General features: G+C 33.8%; 1 protein-coding gene across 3 annotated transcripts in view; it reads left to right on the top strand.

Annotated features, from left to right (window-relative positions):
- The window catches only part of LOC129004932 (sedoheptulokinase-like), a 46,828-nt gene extending 30,118 nt beyond the window's left edge, over positions 1-16,710 (top strand). For 2 of the 3 annotated variants that reach the window (XM_054433645.1, XM_054433646.1), the window contains 4 exons: positions 910-1,041; positions 1,858-2,001; positions 13,830-14,025; positions 14,879-16,710. In XM_054433645.1, coding sequence (XP_054289620.1) covers positions 910-1,041; positions 1,858-2,001; positions 13,830-14,025; positions 14,879-15,059 — 653 coding nt within the window. In that variant the 3' untranslated portion in view covers positions 15,060-16,710. Of the gene's footprint in view, positions 1-909; positions 1,042-1,857; positions 2,002-13,417; positions 13,610-13,829; positions 14,026-14,878 lie in introns of those variants that run through there. The other variant, XM_054433647.1, reaches the window with a different exon arrangement.
- The last annotated feature ends 7,053 nt before the right edge of the window (positions 16,711-23,763 follow it).

Here is a 23,763-nt window from a genome sequence, read left to right as displayed (position 1 = left end):
AAAACTATTAAGTAAATCAGTGATTTTTATGGATATGAAAAGGAAATTAGTCATTATGTTTCCAATAGAAACAACAAATAACTTTTAATGTACCATCCTGAAAAGTTAGTGCAGACAACTGTAAATAAAAATAATGTTCACTGCTGAAAAGCCTCAAAAAGGCTAAAACGCAGCAAAAGCTAGGCTCACACTAAAGGGTGCACAAAGGGGACTCTATTTGGAACCGTCCGCTAGCGGCACTAGTTGATGGAAAAAAATCTGACGCAACTGAAATGAAGTATGGGAGTGGTACAACATTCTAATATATAGTTGATCTCCGATAAACACGGAGCTCACTGTAGACCAATCTTAAAAAAAGATGTACCGTTACTCCAACCGGAGTCCTAAGTACCATGTGCCAGTATGGCAAGACTCCGATCAGAGCTGTCAGCAGTGAATGTGTTAAGTGAGGGAAAACCCATCAAAGTAAACTTAAAAAAGTGAAAAAGTAAAAGTAAGTGTGGAATTATTTTCAATATGAACCTACAAGATTTAAAAACTTAATAAGACAACTATAAATCTATGTCTTTAGGATATATCCTACAGGGTGTTCAAACCTTAGATTGCTTTTGTTGTAAAAAGAATATTACAGAAATATAGGATAAAACACTAATCTTAAAGATATTTTAACAATATTATCTAATTGAAGACTTTCTAAATTCCCGGAAACACTTCCTATGGACCCTGTACTGTAGCCTAAATAGCTGTCAACTAAAATATTCCTAATTTGTGTACCATACAATATACCAATAATTATGATGTATTTGGGTACAGACACATTGCTTGTATAGTTTGCACACCAAACGTATTTATAACATCCAAATTATAAGTACCTATTAGTTTTGATTATGATCAAATACTTGGCTCTAGCTGCAGCTCTAGGAGATCTGCAGTGTTCAGTTTTAGCAACACTTCGGAATTTGGATGATGCTGTTTTGAACATTTCTACATCCGCACAGCTGGGATTTGTTGCTGCTAATTTCCAAACGGATCAAGTCGATGGTAAGTATAATTAAATTAACTTTTTAATTAGCAGGCGAGAATTGAGGTCGTAGTTTAATCCTATTTCGGATCTGAACAAAAGAATACTAAAAAACAAATAACTGTTGCAAACAGTTCAATTTGAAACACAGCTGTATCCTATGTGAGTAAACTTGTAAGATTGCCACAGATTGAAGTGAAGCGAGGAGCAGGCGGAAGCTAGGACTTGGTGAAGTGACAAGAGACAGAGGTTTTCTATATTTGGTTTGCACAATGTTGCGTGAAGTTGGTGAAGAATTCATTGCCCCAGAATCTAATTCGGACTCTTCAATAACTAATCAATAAATGCAATAACTTATTTTTGCTATCCAAACAATGTATGAAAGTCATTAATGCAATCATGATAAAAAGGCTTGCTTCATAGAGAGTATTTTTTGACACCTGAACTGCTAGACTCGTCTTTAAGAGAATATTTTTGTTTGGACAAAGAACAGTTTAGGGTAACACACAAGTTTGTCCCAAATTTCATCCTTAATTTTTTCCTTCACGTTATTCATTGAAAAAGTATTAAAGTATTGTCATCAGAATCATTGTAAAGCTCACAGTGTTCTTTAACTGGATGAATTTGGCGCTCCATTCAGGGAGACCACCAAATAAGTTATATTTCTCTAAGGTAGGAAAAAGGTTTTCAGCTCAGGTAAAGCAATATCAGTCTGATATTTGGCCAGTTTTCCTATGTAATTCTTTATTTATTTTATTCTTTTATTTATATTACCTACTTTGATGGCATGTTTCTGGCTTTGATTGATGGTTCCTAACTGACGCCGCATGTTCCAGCCTCCAGTCCGGTAGAATATTTCCCATACTTTGATGGCAAGTACCTGGCTGTGGCAACTGCTCTCAACGGAGGTAACGCTCTGGCCACCTTCATACAGATGCTGCAGCAGTGGACATTAGACCTGGGCTTCAATATGCCTCAGAGTGAGTTGTCTAAACTATATGTCATGTGTTACAAATTCCTTAAATATTAAACTCTTATTGTGGAAGGAAAAAACATAGGTGTGCTATTCCCGTAAATTCTGACGTCACTCGGATTGCAAACAAAAGATCACCTGATTGTAACTGTCATTTTGGTATGTGTTTGTTTTGATTTGATTGTTATTGTTTTTGTAATGTTTTCAAAATAGTGGAATGGTGTTTTGTGCAGTTGCCGGTTGTAAAAATTACTATCGCAAAACTAAAGACTCTCAAGAAAAATATTATAGATTTCCATAAAATGATTATCCAAAACGACAGTGGTTGCGATCGAGTGATCGGGTTGGCATTAATGTGAAAAACGCACGGGTCTGTTCGGAACATTTTACTGAGGACAATTTCGTAACACCTTTAAAATTCGTAACTGCGTTTTAAGAAATCGGATAACAACTTAAAATGTAATGATCGACAAACCCTTTTCCAAAACTGAACTGAACAACGTTAAACTTTCATTTTATTGTAAAAGTGACTGTTAAAAGTATCAAATTCAATATATTGTGGTTATAAAAGTGAACAACTTATCATTAAAATAGAGTTCATTTTAGTTGTTAAAGGTTTAATTAAAAATTAGGTTTATTGTTATAACTGAACTAGGATACAATACATAAGACAAAATACCCTAAGTCATGGCATAAAAAACACAAACAAGACATTGCAGTACTGTACAGTGTGTGATAGTTGTAGGCCTACAATAAAGACAGTGTTCAATACAGTTACTAATTAGTTATGATTGTTAAATTTCTAACTCTATGACTTTTTAAATATTTAACATTGAAAATTACAAACATTGGTATAAATATCAAACAAACTTTTAAACACTCATTTAAACTTTTTGTTTTTTTACAGGCTCGTCTACTTTTTTAACTTCTTTAACTTATTTGTCATTTTTTTCCTTCCTTCCTCAAATGCAGCATTAGAGTTTGTGTTGAGGTGCTTTATTCGAATATAAGTTCTAACTTGTATCAGTCGTAACGCCGCTTTATCGGGGATATTTGGGTACAATTCTTTGGTTTTACTCACTTTATCAAACACTTTGTTTTTTATACCACGCTCTTTGCAAACACATTCACCATGAATTTCATTGAATGCATTTTCAATCTGTCTGGCAAAGCCTAAGAAATCGTCTGAAGGGACGCTTAAACCCCCTTTGGAAACAGTCTCGATCCACTGCTGAGATGTTTCTGGATCAACGCTCAATATGTGGCTTGAGGGTGTTCCCAGGTGGGGATATTTTTTCTTCAACTTAAATGCGACATAACCAGCCACATATCGCAGTCCTTCGTCCCCTATGATGTCTGCTGGTTTTGACTCTGGAGGTATTATGAATGACAGTTGTTCTAGAGACAAATCTTCTTCGTGATCGTCCAAAGCGTCATCTGGAGGCGTTGTAAGCACAGTGCCTAAAATCTTTGCGCTTTGGCAGAACTCCATTTCAATTCCTTCGCAGCTGTAGGTACATATGTTTCAAAGGTTGAAACTTGAAACCAAACACGTTTCATCATCCGGTTGGACATTTCCTTTCACAGCAAAGGCTGTGTAGAGGAATGTTTGCCTAGAATATACCATCGTAATCTATACGAGAACTGCACTGGATCTGGGTGGTCATACGCCCTACCCAGTGTTGGGGAAGCTACTATTAAAATGTAGCTAGCTACAACTACTGCTACATTTCCAAAAAAGTAGCTTAGCTACAGCTACAGCTACAGTTCCGAAAAAGTAGCTAGCTACAACTACAGCTACAATGAAATGTAGCTACAGCTACAATTTTTGCTACTTTTCCAAAAACGTTACTTTTTATTCCACGCACATTAGGTAAATGTAAATTTAATTGCAACTACATTTTTATTGAACAAGCATTTAAACAAGAAATGTCAGTATTGTATCTAACGTTACTTGGAAAACAAATTATTCCTGGATTTTATTTAATTTGTTGGCATTATAAACCTAACATTACAACAACAGCTTCAAATAGTTGGGTGTCCCATCATATTTGGCACTTATTTTTAAATATTGCATTATTTTTAAGCATCTTAGCCTATATGTAAATTTCATTAAGTTCAAAGGACATTCAACCAAACTATATTTTAAAAGCTCATTTTATTTCTTTAATATAGATTCATTTATAGGAGTGAAAATTTAAAAACGTACGTTTTTATGTCCCTGGCCTTTTATTTCGTAGATACTGGATTTTTAGTTTATTATTATGTGTTTTAATATTTTTTGGGACGGGGCAACATGTTACACACATTTATTTGGTTTTAAATAGGTTCTAGGTATTTTTTTCATATTTTTAAAGTCTCAAAATTCACGACCATGACGTGTCCCTAGGGTACATTTTCCAACTTTCACACTGTTTTTAGACTAATTATTCATGCCGAAATATATAAAGCCATATTTTTATGTCATCAATGGTTATTAAACTTACAAAAAAGGAGCATATTATAATTTTATTGTCATTACAAACTGACTACCATGACAAAATAAGTCTGTCCCTCGATTTGGCGTCAAGACCATATGGGAAAAATTTTCAACTTTGGAGCACGACAGTGGCAAGCCTGGCGTCGATGGAGTCAGTTGGTTTTAGAGACTAGTTCGGGAAGTACGTCAGGATTGTAGTGCCGGTCGTTTCGAGTTGAAAGGCGGAATTACAAGATTAATAAAGGAAATATTGTGTTTTTTGTAATTTTGGTGTGTCCATGACCGTACGTAGTCATTCGATGAAGTAGACATGGTGTTAATTTTTGTTTATAAGATATTTCAATTGCTAGATTAACGTAGAAGTCCACTTTGTATCCTCGAACATGAGGTGCAGGGCTACCGCCAGAACAGAGCCAAATAACACGTAATTTCACGACCAAAGTTTCACGACCACCGCGGGTTTTTTCACGACCAATCCAGCCTTATGGATTATAATGTGTTTAGTCGTGACAATAACATTAATATAATTGTAAATTGAACAGTTTAGTTCAATTGAAACACATATTTTTATTATAACTAACACGATAATTGAAGGATTGTTTAGAAAGATTTAGATTATTCCAGACAATTCACGACCATACCGCTTGTCCCTGACCATCACGTTTATGATTTCTATCATAAAAATTTCAAAAATTAAAATAATATCGTCATATTTCAATGTTTTATACACAAAAGAAGCACATCTCTATACAAACATAACGATTTTTCGGTTCTCAGGTAAGTTTTTTCGGAGTTATACAAACTTAAAAAGATTTTATTGGCTTTTTTTCAATTTTTTGAGTTTTTTTATTTTTTTCTAGAAAGACCAAATATACCAAAAGCTCAGTGACCTTTTTATTGTATAATGGTCATAAAAGTAAATTAGTTTATAGCAAAACATAGTTATAAAAATAATATTAACTATTTTAAATATTCATTTAAACGTCCGTTATGGTCGTGACAGGATTTTGTGTTTTTCAACTAAAGATGTAGTGGGGTGGGCTAGCAACAAATTACACCAAAATATTTCACATCTGGCAACCAACGCGCCCCTTTGGATTCAGATAGTACATGCGTAGACGAGTCCAAAAAGCCCGGGACACAAATTTTTCGGGCACTCTATGTGTGTTGATGACGTAATCAAAATGGCCGCCAAAGCTGTGTGACACGATTCTACATTTCCCTATATAACTCGGGTTCATATTTTAATAGTGCCCTACATGTTTAGTGATTATTAATCACAAAAAAATTACCTTTCCCATGGTGTATTTTACTTAATTGTTTAGATTCATAATACTACGAATATTTATAGTTTTATTAAATATTTTGTTTTTTATTTAGATTTTTTAAGTCATTTTGCTAAGTGTCATGGATACCGTTACACGTAACTGAAAACTTCTTACATACACTTTTTTGTCAGAATATTACCTTTCTAACGGTATATATAACTTATATTTTAATACAAAAACAATGCTGAAAATTTGCCACAACAATGTAGTGGTACACAGTGAGTCGTTATGATAACAATGCAATTAATATGGGGTCCGAAAAGTAATTGCGCTATTTAGGGCTATTAAACTTTCACTTCCGTTTTAAAATTAGAGACAATAAAATTAAGTACAAGAATTAAATACCCCCGCCGCAGCCAACCTGCCGACTAAGCGAATTTCCATTTGTCTGAATTGATTTTCAATTAAATATATTTAAATTATGTTTAACGAGAACCTAGGTTTGCTGCTACAAGGAAACTAATAAATTGCGTTTTTTAGTAAAACATTGATAGCTTAGTATAAAATAAATAAATTTGCCAAGTTTGATCAAAATATATACATAAACAAACAAACTACACCATTTTACAGTATCCTCCATAAGAATAACATGGGAATTTTAAATTTACATTTTTTTCAATTTTATCCGTTACCAATAAACGAACAAAACACTATGATATACTGAATTATTTGTTTTCTAAGCTCTTTAAAAAAGTTCAAAGAGAAATTGGGAAATTTCGTGTGTTGGAAATTTCGCAATTTCTCAATTACCTGTATATGGATTTGAGCAGATAATGTCATTTTCGTGTTCTACATTAAATTTTGAATAAGAATAATAGATAATGACGGAAGATCAGTTGTAAAAACTCCATTGTAAATAGATTAAAATATAAAAATTAAGACGTTTGATAATAGTTATTTGTGCAACTAGTGAGAATAGTGAGCAATTGACTCACTCGAGAGAAATCCTTACTCACGAGCCGTAGGCGAGTGAGGAATGGTTTCTCGAGTGAGGCAATTGTACTTTGAACTCGAGTTGCACATTATACTTTTCCTACAGTTTCCATAAAACAAATAAATTTGTGAAGAAACATAACCTATTTTTACACAGAAGTGAACTTTTAATATAACATTTAATGTGAAGTGACAAATACAACAGTACAACAGCTGACCAGCTGATTTACAGCCAGTGCTGCCAACGTATTTCGCGAGCATACGACGTTGCCTGGATGTTACGCGCTCACTATTTCGTGCCTTCACGTTGCAAATCTGGAGTGAGACAAAATAATTAGAGTGAGACAATGTTAACATTGTCTCACTGATGAGCGAATTGGCCACTTTGCTTTCTCAAATCAGTGAGGGAACATGTACATTGTTAGGTAACTGTAGGGAAAAATTTAAAAAGCATTGGTCTATTGCATTTTTTTACACCCTGTATACAAGAAAGTGTCCGAATATGTTAAAAACTGCGCCATGTTATAAGCTTTCCAACCATATGCTACACTATTGAGGTTTAGATATTCTTTGTTTGTTTAAGTGTTTTGAATACCAGAAAACAGGGGATTTTTTTTACTTTTTTACTGTTGAAGCTGAAACATAAATACAACTTTTGCTTGCCGTCTTTCTATGTTTTAAATGTTAAAGACACCATGTTTTGTAGTCTTCAAACCAGTAATGCGTACATAAGCATACATAAAGCTCAATGGTGCAGCATATGGTTGGAAAGCTTATAAAATGGAGCTGTTTTTACCATATTTGGACACTTTTTTGCATACAGGGTGTGAACAAATGCAATAGACCTCTTAATTGTTATCTATGAATCTATTTACAATGGAGTTTTTACAACTGATCCCCCGTCATTTTCTATTATTCTTATTCAAACTTTTATGTAGAACACGAAAATGACATTATCTACTCAAATCCATTTACAGGTAATTGAGAAATAGCTGAATTAAGTTTGAAAACATAGTTGTTTTTTAAAAACATAAAATAATTTTTTGGGAAGCTAATTTTTAGACTTGGAACCTTTTATATGCATCATCACACTGCATTTACTTTGTACTTACACAAAAAAAAAATTTGTCACACTGAGTAATAATATATAAAAATTTGAACGAATGATGTTTTGGCCTCTGGGGACATCAAAATGAAAAAGTAAATCGGTCCCTGTCGGACACTGCTGAAAATTTTAATACAATTTTTTTTATAAAATTAGAGTTTTGTCTGTACATTGCTCAGATTCATAAATTTTTGGGGTATTTTTCGTTTTATACATTAAAGAAGCCGAATCAAGTCTCATCTCAATTTCTGTCTGTCTGTCTTCCGTCTGTCACGGCCCAAGAGCCATTTTACGTGGCATTTTCCTGAAAAAAAAACTAGAGTACGTATCAAGATCCGAATCATTCTATATTCTAATGTATTCACTGGATTGGCGAGAATGTCTTTATCTATTAAAATATGGCAACACAACTTTGTCACTGGGTTAATCTGTTTGTTTTAAGCCTGTATTACATTTTTGATGTATATGATATTTATGAATTTGGATATAAAATGTAAACAATATTGTATTGTACACTCTTTTGTTTTAACGAATTTCCCTATGGGTAAGTAGCTATTACTGTAGGTGGCACGGTAAGACCTAGACTCAGGACCGATTTACTTATTCATTTTGATATCCCCAGAGGCCAAAAACACCATGCGTTCAAATTTTTATATATGTATATACGTCCGTAAACGGGATAAGTTGAGTAATTTTTGTCTGATTTTGATGAAATCTGGTTTAAAGGTGTAAAGCGGGATAAAATTTAATGAGTTCGCGAACCAGCATGATCGGACCATGGGAATGGGGTTTTACGGGGGCTTTTATGAGGTCAAAAAAAAGTTTTTTTTAATTTTTTACCTTCAAAAATTTTCCAATTTCTCTTTGGACCTTTTTAAAGAGCTTAGAAAACAAATACACTGTCACATTTGTAATTTAGTATATCAAAGCATTTTGTTCTAAAAAACACAATTTATTAGTTTCCTCGTAGCAGCAAACCTAGGTACTCGTTAAACATAATTTAAATATATTTAATTGAAAATCAATTCAGACAAATGGAAATTCGCTTAGTCGGCAGGTTGGCTGCGGCGGGGGTATTTAATTCTTGTACTTAATTTTATTGTCTCTAATTTTAAAACGGAAGTGAAAGTTTAATAGCCCTAAATAGCGCTATTACTTTTCGGACCCCATATTAATTGCATTGTTGTCATAACGACTCACTGTGTACCACTACATTGTTGTGGCAAATTTTCAGCATTGTTTTTGTATTAAAATATAAGTTATATATACCGTTAGAAAGGTAATATTCTGACAAAAAAGTGTATGTAAGAAGTTTTCAGCTACGTGTAACGGTATCCATGACACTTAGCAAAATGACTTAAAAAATCTAAATAAAAAACAAAATATTTAATAAAACTATAAATATTCGTAGTATTATGAATCTAAACAATTAAGTAAAATACACCATCGGAAAGGTAATTTTTTCGTGATTAATAATCACTAAACATGTAGGGCACTATTAAAATATGAACCCGAGTTATATAGGGAAATGTAGAATCGTGTCACACAACTTTGGCGGCCATTTTGATTACGTCATCAACACACATAGAGTGCCCGAAAAATTCGTGTCCCGGGCTTTTTGGACTCGTCTACGCATGTACTATCTGAATCTAAAGGGGCGCGTTGGTTGCCGGATGTGAAATATTTTTCAGCTATCCCACCCCACTAATGCTCTTTTAAAAAGAAACTACCAAAGATATTGCGTTACCATGGACATTTTATGAAACTTCAAATGTTAATGAAATAAAAAAAATAATAAAAGTTTTGAAAAAGGGGGAAAAGAATTTGCAAAGTGCTTTTCCTGAAAACGTACGTTTTTAAATTTTCACTCATAGAGGTCTTATATCAATAATTAAGACCACTTAAACTGTAAAACGATTATTTAAAAATACTTTTTTTGTGTTACAGAGCCTAGCCTATTGAAATTGGAGTTTATTGCCTTTCTTTACTTTTAATGTTAACAACGACATTGCTATATATCTTTTAACCATGATAAGTTACTTGTTCTATGAATAACACGTTTCAATGTCAAGAAATCGTCCTTTATTGTCATTATGCATAGGGAAAACTGTGCTTCAACCTAGTTGGTACAGAAAACAGTATTCAGCAACTTATCCTGAAATCGGCTTTTAATTTAAACACGTTGAAATTTGTAATGTAAAAATAACATGTAGGCCTACTTGGCTATGTAACAAGTTGGCTATAGTAGCTTTGTTCTTGCAAGGACTAAACAGATATATTCCTAATAATTGAACTTGGTATTCGTCTTAAACCTTAAACCATAGCCTAGGAATAGTCCAATACAAGAGCTGTTAGCAGGAGCAAACTATGATATTTTTTAAATGTAAGTTTCATGTTATATGGAGATTTTTTCGTTACAATTATCATGTAGTCTAGGCATATCTTAAATCTCATCAGGTAATTTACTCATTGTTAATTTAGTAAACCTTTGAAAAATCTTTGTAATCTAACCAAGGAAGGGCTTGTGATGATGAACCACAATCAACAGCTGAAGCAAAGGTTGATGACCAGCTTTCTCATTATTTTAAGGTTTAGTGTTGGTTTCCATTAAACCCTAGTTAAAACACTATCAATATAACAAAGAAACTAAATTGATTACTAATTTCCCTGTCAATCACTTGCAAGCATTCAATAGCTTGTCTTGTCACTGGTACCGGTAACGTTTAAACGTCGTCTGCATCTAGCGATTTTATTTTATCTGACAGTAATCATAGAGTAGTAATTTAAGGAAATAAGAGCTAAAAATTTGGATAACACTCATTTAATGGCCTCCATGTCCACACAGCGTTGTAATAGGGAATGAAACGGCTGCAACCAGCTGTATGAAGCCAAGAAAGTAGGCCTAATTGTTTTGAAAATCTCAGTTTGAAAGATGTTGTTTCACGTAAGGTTGAGGTTATGGTAAAAATCACTATCTCAAACAATGTTAATGTAGCGAGAAAAGTAGCTAAAATTCCGCTACAACTACTTTAAAAATGTAGCTAGCTACAGCTAAAGCTACAAAATCTTAAAAGTAGCGACGCTACAGCTAACGCTACAAAAAAAGTAGCGCGCTACTTCCCAACACTGCACCCATACTTCTTATGTAGGAGAAGAAGTTTTCCAAGACATCTTGGTTCAGTTTTGATGTAATTATAAATTTAGTATTATATCTTTTCTGTAGATCATCAAACATATCTTTGAGTGATTTATTCGTGATTAGAATTCCTTTTTGGAATGGCAGTAAGGATTTCTTTCCAAATACTAATATGGTTGAAATGAACTGAGACATATTATCCAATATGTTAGTCTGTTTCTCGATCTGAACACCAAATGCACATTTCTCAGGAATCTTGTGATTTGGTATTTGGGAATTAAGTACATCAAACCAATCATTAAATAACCCAATCATTTCAGAAGTGAACTTCCAGTTAGGATCCGTCAATAGACCTATTTCTCCTAAGAATTCCACAGCCTTAGAGGTACAGTTTGACATTAGTTGAGCAGCCAGTTTGACGTTTTGTTTATTTTTGACATGTATGTGGTCACTTTTCAGCTTGAAAGCAACTTTTAAGTCGGAATCTTGAAGCTCCATAATTTCTTTAAGACACTTAGAGGTTATGTGAGTTCCGTCAACAGTAATGAACCCTTGTTCAAAAAGTGATTTCTAGCCAGTTTCAATAGGTGTGGAGCGTCACCAAAAAAAACGTAAATGTTTCTTAATTTGTCAAAAGGATTTGGAAAATAAGTGTTATTTGTAGTTATTCCTAATGAATTCCAAACTGATCGGTTTTCACCGCCCAAGTCGCACGTTACTGATACAATTTTGTATCCAGTTTTTTCAACTGAAGTGATTATCTCATTTAGAGTTCCAAGCGTCATTGGTTTGTCATACTCGTAGTAAACAGGTTGCTTCCACTTTCCAGTTAGTCCTCTGATAAATGTGACTTGCACTTGTTGATGAGGACCAACAATCTGTTCATTTATTTTATCGAAACCCATCCAACCACTCACACTCATTTCGTCAAATGAAAGACATGTGAGTTTTTGAAATTCGGTCATTGTCTTAGCATATTGTTCAAGGACCAGTAACACATGTTTCATTATTCCTGGTGAACATTCAAATTTGGAGGCCCATTTTCTGAGAGTGCTCAAAGCAGGAAGAGGGTAATTTAATTTGCTTCGCATGTAGCGGTAAGCTTTTGCACTTATCGATCTGAGGCTGATGGCGCAAGCATTGTCCTCGTTTGAACAACGGACCCGTTTTTTCGGATTTAATAAAAAATTTTATTTCCTGGTGTAAAGATTTTGGACAACACAGCAGTTCATTTCTCATCTGTATGTTTACACTGAGCATTTACTTCTTTTATTTCTTCGTACAAAAAAGAATATTTTCTAAAACTGTTTTACAAACTAAATATTTCATTTCTTGTTTTAGTTTTTCGTTTTCGTTTTCTAGGTGTTCAATTTTTTGTGACATTAATCTCAATTTTTCTTGCAAATCGTCAATTTCAATAGGTAAAGTTTGGTGTTGGATCTCGAGAAGGTGCCATAGCACCGAATCCAATAGTGCCGAATCATGTTTTTAGTCCAAATTTGCCAAATTTCACGTTCGACGCTGTTGGGTTTTAAATTCCAATAGCGCCGAAAGAGATGTTTGTGTAACAGAGCCGAAATATTTATTTTAAAATCCAACACCATCGAACGAAAACTAAAAATGTGTAAGAGTACCGAATTTAGAATCATTCCATTAGCTCCGAAATCAAAATAAATCCAACAGTTCCGAATCCCAACGCTTTAAATTGTTTCGGCTCTATTGGACGTTTGAATCTTTCTTTCGGCGTTGTTGCACGATTTTGCAAACAAAATCCTTGACAGCCGAACAATAGAACCCCCACCAATCTTCTCCCACAACTCAATCCAACTGTTTTTCGGTTGGCTGATCTACACCCAATGAAGTTTCAAGAATGCATACGCGGCCATCGGTGTCACCTCCACCACTGCCCAGGGGTGACGCCCAGTAGAATCGTCCCGGTCACTGCTGCCCCTAGCGGAGTTCTCTGGATCTAGGCTAGGCATACATGCTATACTAGAGTGGCAATCCCTATCCTTTAAACAGTAGAGGACACATGTGCTGAAGCCACCTTCTGTGTTAAGCAGAGATGCAATTGACAACTCCACTGCCCGCGGCGACCACAATATTTTTAATTCACCGTGATTCATTAACACCGTCAAAACGGTCACTTATAGTTGAGATAAAATTCTGAATTTTGAGGTATTAAATAACACTATATCACCTTAGTAATATTGTTTTCGAATTATGTAAATTGAAATTTTAATCCATTTGAAAAAATATATAAATATATAGCAAAACAAGGTTGTATAAAATTTGAGACATGAAAAAGTTGGTCTGCTGATAAGTTTTTAATTTTTTGGTCAGGGGATTTTTGTCAGCATTTACATTTTGCAACCCACCCTGCTGGGTGAGAGACACTCACCACAACAGAATGCTTCCATCACCACATTGGTATGTTGACAGGTAGTGTGTGGAGCAAGGTGCTAGAATTGGGGTCCCAGGACTCTTCTGAGTCTACCCTGTGTGTCATCCCCACCCTGCTGGGCGAGAGACACTCACCACAACAGAATGCTTCCATCACCACATTGGTATGTTGACAGGTAGTGTGTGGAGCAAGGTGCTAGAATTGGGGTCCCAGGACTCTTCTGAGTCTACCCTGTGTGTCATCCCCACCCTGCTGGGCGAGAGACACTCACCACAACAGAATGCTTCCATCACCAACATTGGTATGTTGACAGGTAGTGTGTGGAGCAAGGTGCTAGAATTGGGGTCCCAGGACTCTTCTGAGTCTACCCTGTGTGTCATCCCCACCCTGCTAGGTGAGAGACACTCACCACAACAGAATGCTTCCATCACCACATTGGTATGTTGACAGGTAGTGTGTGGAGCAAGGTGCTAGAATTGGGTTCCCAGGACTCTTCTGAGTCTACCCTGTGTGTCATCCCCACCCTGCTAGGTGAGAGACACTCACCACAACAGAATGCATCCATCACCAACATAGACCCCGGCAACCTGGGACTGGGTCAGGTCTTCAAAGCCATCTGTCGGGGAATCATAGAGAACCTACACAGGTAGGCTCAATGTAGACATAGTAAACTAAGTGGTAGTTAATTATTTGTATGTGTTGTGATTTTGAATTTATAACCCCCAGTTTGCCCACTTTTTGGAGTAAACAAGTACTAATTATTTCCTTTGTAGAGATCCGTTATGGGTCAGTTTTGAATTTATTATACTGCTCATTTGTTCCTTTATTGTAGTTTATCATTATGAATTCCACAGTTGCACAATCTATGTTTTGTTCATGAACTATTCCGTAATACATACCTATGAATTCTGTTTGCCTCTGCACTTACTTCAAGAGAAAGATATGATACAAAATCAGATGTTTAGGGTGAAATAAAAAATGTTGAGTTTATATCCTTGCAAGTGAGATTTAAACTTTTATGAGATTGGCCTGTAATGTTTTATTTTGGTGTTGGATGATCAGGAGGACAACGCAGAGTTATCCTAAAAGTTGGCAAGATTCTCAAAACACTCTTAACGAATGTGAGCACGATACAGCTCCCAGAGTACTGGGCCTTTTAGTTAAATCAAAACTGAAACTGGCTTAAAAACATACAAAATAAAATAATTAATTAGTTAAAACCATGGAATAGTTTTTGTATCACACCTGGATTTTATCAGCTCCTGAGCACTCCTGGGAAGAAATTTTAGTTTGGCGTGTTGTAGGGGTAGGCCTAGCCTGTTTTGTAAATACAATCTTATTCCCCCCCTGGAGTTAACATTGCAAATCAAAAGTAAATTAAGATGTAATTTGATGTATCAATTTGAGAAATACTGCAAGATTTTTACATAAATAAAGACATTTTATTGCTTCCAAGACACAATGTTGAAAACACCTATTTTGCATTTTTATCAATGCAGTATGATGCCACGTGAGATGCTGCTCAAGGCCAACATCTCCAGAATCCTGGGGATAGGTTCGGCACTCACTCGCAACCCAGTGCTGCAGAGTGAGGTGCGGCAGTGCTACCAACTGCCTGTAGTGTTTGTCCCCGGAGGTGACGCAGCCTGGGGGGCAGCCATGGCTGTCAGCAGAAACTAGACACCTACCTCCCAATATGATTTGACTCGACCTCCAAAAGAGGGTGCTGCTAACCTTTACATGCTGAACAAACTTCCCACTGTTACTTCCAACAACCACTGCTGGTTTGAGCAGTAAGTGGGGCCAAAATTGGTGTAAACTTTACTACATTTTTAAATGGCACATTTTAACCAAGTTAAGTTTAATTCATTTTCGGTAATGAACTGGAAATAATTTTTTGGCCAAACTCAGGTCGGGTCGAGCTGAGCTTTTACTTTTGCAATCCCTGAGATCTGCAAAGATGTGCATTCCAATTTTGTCAATTTTGGTAAAATCGTGGTAATGTACTGTATATGGTTTATGTTCACGATTTTGCCAAAACCGCTGAAGAGGTAGTTTTTGCCATGCCTGTGGAAGACGTTGATGATTTCACCAATGCTGCAGATGTTGTCCTTGATTTTGCCATTACTGCAATTAAGTATTCGTTTATTATTTCATATTTTCATAAATCAATACTTTCAAATCAATCTGATTTTGAACTGACCCAATTTTGGCTCAATACCAGAGATCCATTATTTTTTAACAGATCCAAATAAATAAAAATAAAATCTGGCCCTCAAATCCCTATTGATAATTTAATACAGTATAATGTAGTCAAACAGAGTAAAGTAAAGTTATAACAGATTCATAAGGTTTGATGAAACACTTTTATACCTGTACACGGTATAATATTAGAGAAAGGAATAGGTAAAGATACAGTTTGACTAAAACCATTAGTCTCAGATAACTTTATTATATGACATTTCTAGTCTTGACCTTGATGAATTTTTTAAACCTTAATTTTTTTTGCCAGTACTTAGTCTGTATGTATTTCCATTATACACCATAGGTACTCTTTAAACAAAAACAAGTACAACAATACTGCTAACAGAATTCTTGACAACCTTTGTAAGTGTGATATCGGAATAAGTAAAGGTATTTTGAATATGTAATGTTACCTATGAGCAGAGTATATGATTTGTTTATGACGATGTTAAGCAACCAGGGAGTTGAGGGGTTTCATATATTTGATGTCCTTTACTGGCTGCACCCATACACTAACCAACACAAGTAGACATCTCATCTTATTGTAAACTTTGAAGCTTGTTTTTTGTGTCTAGTTCATGTATGATGACACTGGGCGCTAGTGTGGACAACATTTTTTTTTTATTATTTTAGGGCTAACTTCTTGATTTGTGCTTTACTGTTTGGTTATATCACTAGGGAAAGAGTTATTGTTTATGATTAGATCGTATTATTTGGTTAAACGAGGTTTTAAATGACTGAAATAACAAGAAACAAATTGTAAACAAAACACGACCTCTGCAGTACGCTGTACAGCGCTAACAATAAAATTGTCTTCAGCTGTTCCATATGGATGAGAAATCTACTAAGGGAGTGTGTTTTATCCATGCTGCAGCTCTGTTTTTTGTTGAGGTCAGTCAGTGTCATGGCCACTGTCAACGTCTGCAGTTGATTGTTAACTGAGGAGGTACAGATATATTTTCCTCTTCAGATATTTCCCTCTTTTTGCTAACTAAGAAAAATATACTGCATTTGGAACATAAGCAGTTTTATTTTTACTGTAGTACTTTTAAATAGAGAAGATTTTTTTAAACTTTAGGGTACTTGATTTTTTTAACCCAATATAAAATATTAAACATCAAATTTAAAAATTCATATATTTAGAACACGTGTTTATCCGTAAAAAAGAAATGTATAATTTTATTGTAGTTCATAAAGTATATACATTTATTTTACATTATTCATTAGTAAAATTGTTGTTTTACTAATTTTAATAGGATTTAATACTAGGATTAATTTATCATTGTATTCCTGAAAGAATTGAGAAGTAGCTTTAAAACTAGTTTAGGAATTGTATGGAGTGCACAAACTGCATGGTATGTTGTCAGTATTTAAAAGCACTTATACTCTCTATTTCCACAATGTGATTAATAGTAGTAAATCTGGAAGCTTTGAGTGATGTAGAAGTAATCTCTAGTTATTCATGAAATACAGTATTGGAATTATTTTGACTCAGCATTTGTAACAAAAGTAAACACAATGTATCAAATATATATTTATACACATTAGCTTAGATTTAGATTATAAATTACTGTCATTTATAGTTTCAGCTTTCAGTTTGTCAAAATTACGACCAACAGTTTTTATGTTGTGGAACATGGGTGTAACCATAGATTATGTTGTATAACGTCGCTTTTATGTTCATAATTTTGTTTGCAGAACCTTTCAATGCAATATTGAAATAATATGCTTTATTGCAACAGTCTCAACAATTTTTCACAAACTGCCGTGAGAAATAGATGTGAATGAATAATAATTTATCATGTAATATATATTTTTTTTTTTTATCTAAAAGTTAAGGCTGTTGATTATCTATGAATCATGACAAACTGAAGGGTGATTTGACTTTCTGTGAATGTTGGTTTTTTCAATTCAATAAATATATTTTTAGGACATATTTGCTATGAAACAAATCTATTTAAATTTTTTATCGACCAAAACAGTGTAGACAAATAAAACATTTTCTAAAATTCTTTTGATAAGTATTTTTGAAAGTGAGCATTTAATCAAATTTTAGCTAAATATTTATATATTCAACTGTATACCTCGAGTAAACATTCCAATTTCAATGTTACCCTTACCTACTTCACATTCTTTACTTTTCTCTTTACTAAGGATATACTACTAGGATTAATTGGTTTTAGGACCAACAATTGCGTGATTTTCTTTTATTTAATTTTATGACGTGAACAATAATCCTTTTAAATTTTCTTAGATTGACATATTTATATTTTAATTTACCAATATGCCTCTAGTCAGAATGTTGAACAATGTAAATTAATACTCTGTATTTTCAACCATTAGAATTATTGTAGGCCTAAGAGAAATTATCTAATTTTATATTCAAGGTTATCTGATAAAAATGTAGGGTATTTGCCATGAATCATTAAAGAAATTAGCAGGAAAGCAGGCTTACCTTTAAATAAGTCCTTAGAGACACATAAATTATACAAAACAAAAGTAGAAATGTTCAACCACTGGAGAAATGGCAATGGCAGTTGCAATTTGAATCTATTTCACCTTGTCAGGGTTGCTATTTGCTAACACAGCTCAAGAGACTAAACATTGTTTATACTGTTGCATATGTTTAATATTGTTCACTCATTATGAATAATCCACTTTGTTTATACTGTTCTATATTTACACTAGCCTGCTATGAAAGGTGAGGAATGGTGATTATCTTATATTAAGGTTTGGTGGGTTTTTAGAGTGGGTGAACCATTGGTAGCTTAATTCCCATCTTCTCAGTTCTGAGTGGTTGCAGTTTGGAGGCAGCTGTTTTATTATTTTTGAAGAAAAACAGCAATTGAAATCAGATTTAGAGTGTGATGAGACATGGTTGACTACTGGTTCGTCTTTATAATTGTTTTTTTTTTTACATCTTGACGATGACCGTTCATTCTGGTACGGAACTGGTTCTTTGTTAGGCCTATATACTGAGCTGGGCAGTTATTACATTGAAGCTGATACATTACATTGCTTGTGCTGCAGGTGTTGTGTCCTTGAATCTTGAAAACTTCATTTGTGGCGTTGCTGGAAAAACTTGTGGTGGGGAGTTTGATGGGACACGTTTTACATCTGGAAGTATTAGATGGGAAAGAGCCGTTTGAGGGTTTGTTTCTGGTTGCTGTCATTGGATCCGGTATCTTAGGATGAACAAGAATCTTTGTGATGTTAGGTAGTTGGCGAAATGTGGTGGTTGGGGGTGTTTTCAGGAAATCCTTTGTTTGTGGGGAAGCTTGGAGAATTTTGAATACATCTTTCAGAATGCAGTTGAGGGATTGTAGACCCTGGTGGTGTTCAGTTTTTAGGTTTCATTTTTGGGGTGGTTTCTGTTTCTTTTTTTAGGGTTGTTTGATTGGGCTAATCAGATTTGGTTTTTTACAAGGTTTTTGGGATAGCCTCTTTCAACGAATGTGTTGGAAATTTTTGAATTGAAATTGGAGAGTTCCTCTTCTGGTGAGGAATACGTTTGGCTCGGATGCCTTGGATATACGGTATAGATCTTTTGGTATTGGCTGGATGGAAACTGTCAAAATGTAAGTATTGTAGGTTATTGGTGGGTTTGATATGAATGATAGTGGTTATTCATATCAATTGTATCAAATCAATTCATATAAATTCATATCAATTATTCAACCAATTGAATAATGTACTTACATTATTCAATTGGTTGAAAAAGTGGTTAGTGACCTCGATAATTTCTACTTTTTTGTTGTATATTTTATGTGTCTCTATGGACTTATTTAAATGTAAGCCTGCTTTCCTGTCAATTTCTTTAATAATTTGATATTCAATAAATTATATTTTTTAGACAAAAACAGTATTGGTCCAAGCAACATCTAAAAACAGATGGTTTGGAACCAACAAATTCAAATACTTTATTACTTTTAATATTTTTCAATGAAATGGTGACCATACAAAGTAGGTCAGTTTATGTGAGGATGTGGACAGACATGATAGCCTGAATAGTCTTATTTGTAGTATTTTTATTTACATTTTATATTTTTTAGATCACTTGAAAAAACCTCAACTTTGAACCATTTGAATTTACTTATTGGGTCTTTAAATAAATTAATATTCTTCAAGTTATTTCTGTATAATAAGTCAGTGTTAAGAGCTTAAGTTATTCAGTATAACTGGGTGAATAATTAAATAAGCTGTGATAAATTAATCTGCAAACTTTCTGTCTCTTTACCCAATTAAAATGTTTGTCAAAAAATGATTGTGACCGCATAGGCATCCAAAAACAAAACAATAATAGCGAGCTTGTAAAGATAGTTTATTTCTGTTCTCAATATGTTGATTGATGTAAACACTTTAGAATCTAAGTAAATTGGATGTTAATGTTAAGTTTGTATCACGCTAATGAACCCTCCCCCTCTACGTCTTACACATAGATGTATTTGGATAAAAAATCCACCCAGACAGTTTAGAGTTAACGTAACACTGATTCTTCTACCCACCAGCACTAATGACGAAAACAGGCGTTAGAAACATAAATTAAAAATTTATTAAAACGTGCAATGATTGCATTCATTAAACAGAAAATATTGATCTTCATCAGATCAGAACTAAATAATTGGTGTAAATACCTGCATTTATGTGATCAATGTGTTGCTAAATTTCAACCGGTTTCGACTCTCAAAGGAGTCATCGTCGGGCCAGTACAGATGTCTTCTTGCTTCATTCGAAGGTCTTCAATTCATAATAAATAAATACATTTTACACGCACACGTACACGAACATAAAAACTAACATCTTGGGCTAAAAACGAAGGGTAATACTAGAACAGTAACGGAAATACGGACACGGTAAATACACATAAATGCAGGTATATATTTACACAAATTATTTAGTATTTAAATGTGATCAGGAGGCTAAAATTCAATATAATGATTTTTTTATAGTTCAAGACTGGACCCCTGCTGTTATTCATCATTCAACTTGCAGTAGAACCTCTTTAATCCGAACTAATTGGGACCAGGGGTAGTTCAGACTATTTAATAGTTCGTATTACAGAACATATTGTTGTTTTTAGATAAAATTTAGCTCAAATGTGACTAAAATGGATCGTAGTTTTTACGGGAAAAGTGAAAAATGCTTTATAGAGTAAAAAACTGTGTTTATTTAATACAGTAGTAAACATAGTGAATAAACCGTTACAGTAAAATTACAATAGAAACAATTACGGTGTCTATATATTACATAGAAAATTTCTTTTTATAGCCCTATTAATCCATCCAATAATCAAGCTTATTTGCAACCAGCACTAAAGTTGGTGGTATGTATTTATCTACAAAAACAGTTTCAATAATAAAGGGGAAAAAATTACATATTGCAAGATCTGGTGACTGGTGAGGGAATTTAATAAACTTGGCTTTAGCCCTTATATTATGTAATCAACCAAGAGTAAAAAAAATTAAACTTAATTCATATTAAATACACACCATTAATAAAGGATTGTATTGCATAGATTTAGTAATGTATTAATAAAATCATGTAAATAAGAAACATAATGTACTTGTTAGAGATTTGTTTCTGTGACTCTATTCATGTATGTATGCACAGCTTGAATAAAGATTATTTGATTTGATTTGATATTAATAAATACAGTATCCAATAAAGAACTACTGTACTGTGTATAGAGTACATCAATGAGACGTTCGGATTAGTGGACTTTCGGATTACGGGGGTTCGGATGAAAGAGGTTATACTGTATATTATTATAAATGGTCCTGAACTTGGTTTTAGTAACAAAGCTGTAATTTCATCCATTCAACAAACATTCTTCATTCATAGCTATGTAAATGATATGCAACCAGGTGTTTATTACATAAATATAATTGATATAAATATGCCTTCTTAGTGTGTAGGTCTATATTTTTTATGTTTTGGCTCAGCATTTTTGTTACACAAAACACAAATACGTCACTAGAATGCTGAAGACCCTTAACTTGATTTTTACTTCACATCAAAATGTAATATATAAAGCCTAGCAGATAGGTAGTTCTCATCAAAGTTTTGATTGTGAAAGAAACTAATCTGTTGTTGAATGTTTTGAAATATTAACAAGTGTTACATTTTATAAAAATGAAGATTATGATCATTGTTATGTTACTTTTTACTTATTTAATATTTATACATGTTAATTTAACCGATTTATATACATTTTATATTATAACGTTAGTAAAATGTTACCCAGTTAGCCTGTAGTTTGACAAATAGTTAATAGTGTCTACCTATATTGTTGTTTTCTAAACTATTTTAAAACCATGAAGTTAAGATAAATATTCAATTATTTTTGTTTTTGAGATCTTTATGGATGATAGTTATTTAGAAATTATTTCTATTTTTTTATGTATGATAATACCATTTACTTTGTTCATTACTGAAGTTGAAGGTGATCACATAATACAAAGTCAGTCATAATACAGATTCTGATAAGGGTAGGAATATATGGGGCCAATGAGACCCAGCTAAGATACTATACTTTAAATTGCTTTAACTATTTAAATGTCAATTGGGGTGGTGGAATTGTACCCCTCTGGAATTGTACCCCCTCGTGTACACAGGAGAAGATGTACGGCCCGGAATTGTACCCCCCCCCCCCCCAAATTGGCTCAGACCTCTTCATGCACTGAAATGAAAATGGACGTGGTAAATGTGATGTTTGATTTGAACTGAATATGAACTCAATTCAAAATAAAACAAATTAAATCCAATGTAGGCCTATATCGTCTGTCTTATCTGTTTGTCTGTTTTGAAAATAGTAAAGTAAATTTTAATAAAATTTAAAAAAAATATGAACTTGAATAATCAACTAGGAAAAGGTATAGGAATTTAAGGAGTATAGAGATCCATCACTTAAACATATTGTTGTCAATACTACAGTTAAAATATTAATAAACCAAACAAAACAATGACCTAACTTCCAAATATTTCTAACAGTATCCACTATCCCGCGAGGTGAAGGAAAAACACCTCTCACCAGGCTAGACCCGTTATATTGTTATATTTTTATCTGTTACATTGTATAGGATTCAAATAAGCCTTCCTACGACGTTTTGTAATTGACTTGGGGCTTGGTCATTTGAATTTTTGTCGTTTTAAGGTGAGAATAAGGTAAATATTGTGAACAAGTTTTATTGAATAACAATACTTTAAAAACAAACCATGCAATAATGTAATTGTGTAGTTTAAGGTTTATATATGGGGAATTCGCTAATACCAAAGTTCCATATCGTCCAAGGCAAATTAAGGTAGTGAATCCAAATCTTTGGACAATCTCTTTGCAATAATATTACCTTAGAACAATCACTATTTTCTGAACAGGCTTAAAACGCTCCAAAATTTTTCTTTTTAGAAGGCATTTCCTACCGTTTCATTAATTCTAGCCGGTAGACAAGCCAAACTACCAGTCCACCCAGTACATAAGTAATTTTATGTTGGCAGGGAGTACAATTCGGGGCCCCCCGTATTTAAATTTCTAATACAACTCTCCAGTTCACTGATCACTTACCTACATTAAGACCTACATTAGATCAGATTTCGTTAAAATCAAAATGTACGGGATGGAATTGCACCCCCTCCAGGTGTGATGTCAAAATTACGTCAACGATTGATAGGGGGCACAATTCTGGCGACCCTGTCAATTATAGTTTCAATTACAATTCCATTAGAATAAAATAAAATGAGGAACAAATCTGTAATGCATTCTGGTCTAAAACATGTTGTAAATTGTTAAATTCTCTGCGGCTCTTGCTTGGTTTGACGATTTCCAAATATTATTTCTGCCGAAGGTGTCACTCTACGTTCAGTGTGAGAATAATTACTTCAATCATTCCTTGAATCCCACTTTTGGAAACTATACCACCTATACTTGTTATAAAACTACATTACCATTAAAACCAAAATTTAGACTTAGTTGATGGGTTTTAGCTTACGCCTAGACTATCCTACTTGACTGATTGATGCTAGTTTATCAGCTTTAATATAAGTGGTTGTACATTGTACAGTGTTAGCACGGCTGTAGAGTAGCGTGTATGTATACGTTGTATCAAGTAAGTACCTTGTGTGTACGTTTGTGTCCAAAGACCAA

The sequence above is a fragment of the Macrosteles quadrilineatus genome, unplaced genomic scaffold, assembly GCF_028750875.1.
Source record: "Macrosteles quadrilineatus isolate MER2022 unplaced genomic scaffold, UCM_ALF_1.0 Scaffold_13__1_contigs__length_4303367, whole genome shotgun sequence".
In the NCBI taxonomy this organism is placed as follows: Eukaryota; Metazoa; Arthropoda; class Insecta; order Hemiptera; family Cicadellidae; genus Macrosteles; species Macrosteles quadrilineatus.
This window is presented reverse-complemented; position numbering and strand designations above follow the sequence as displayed.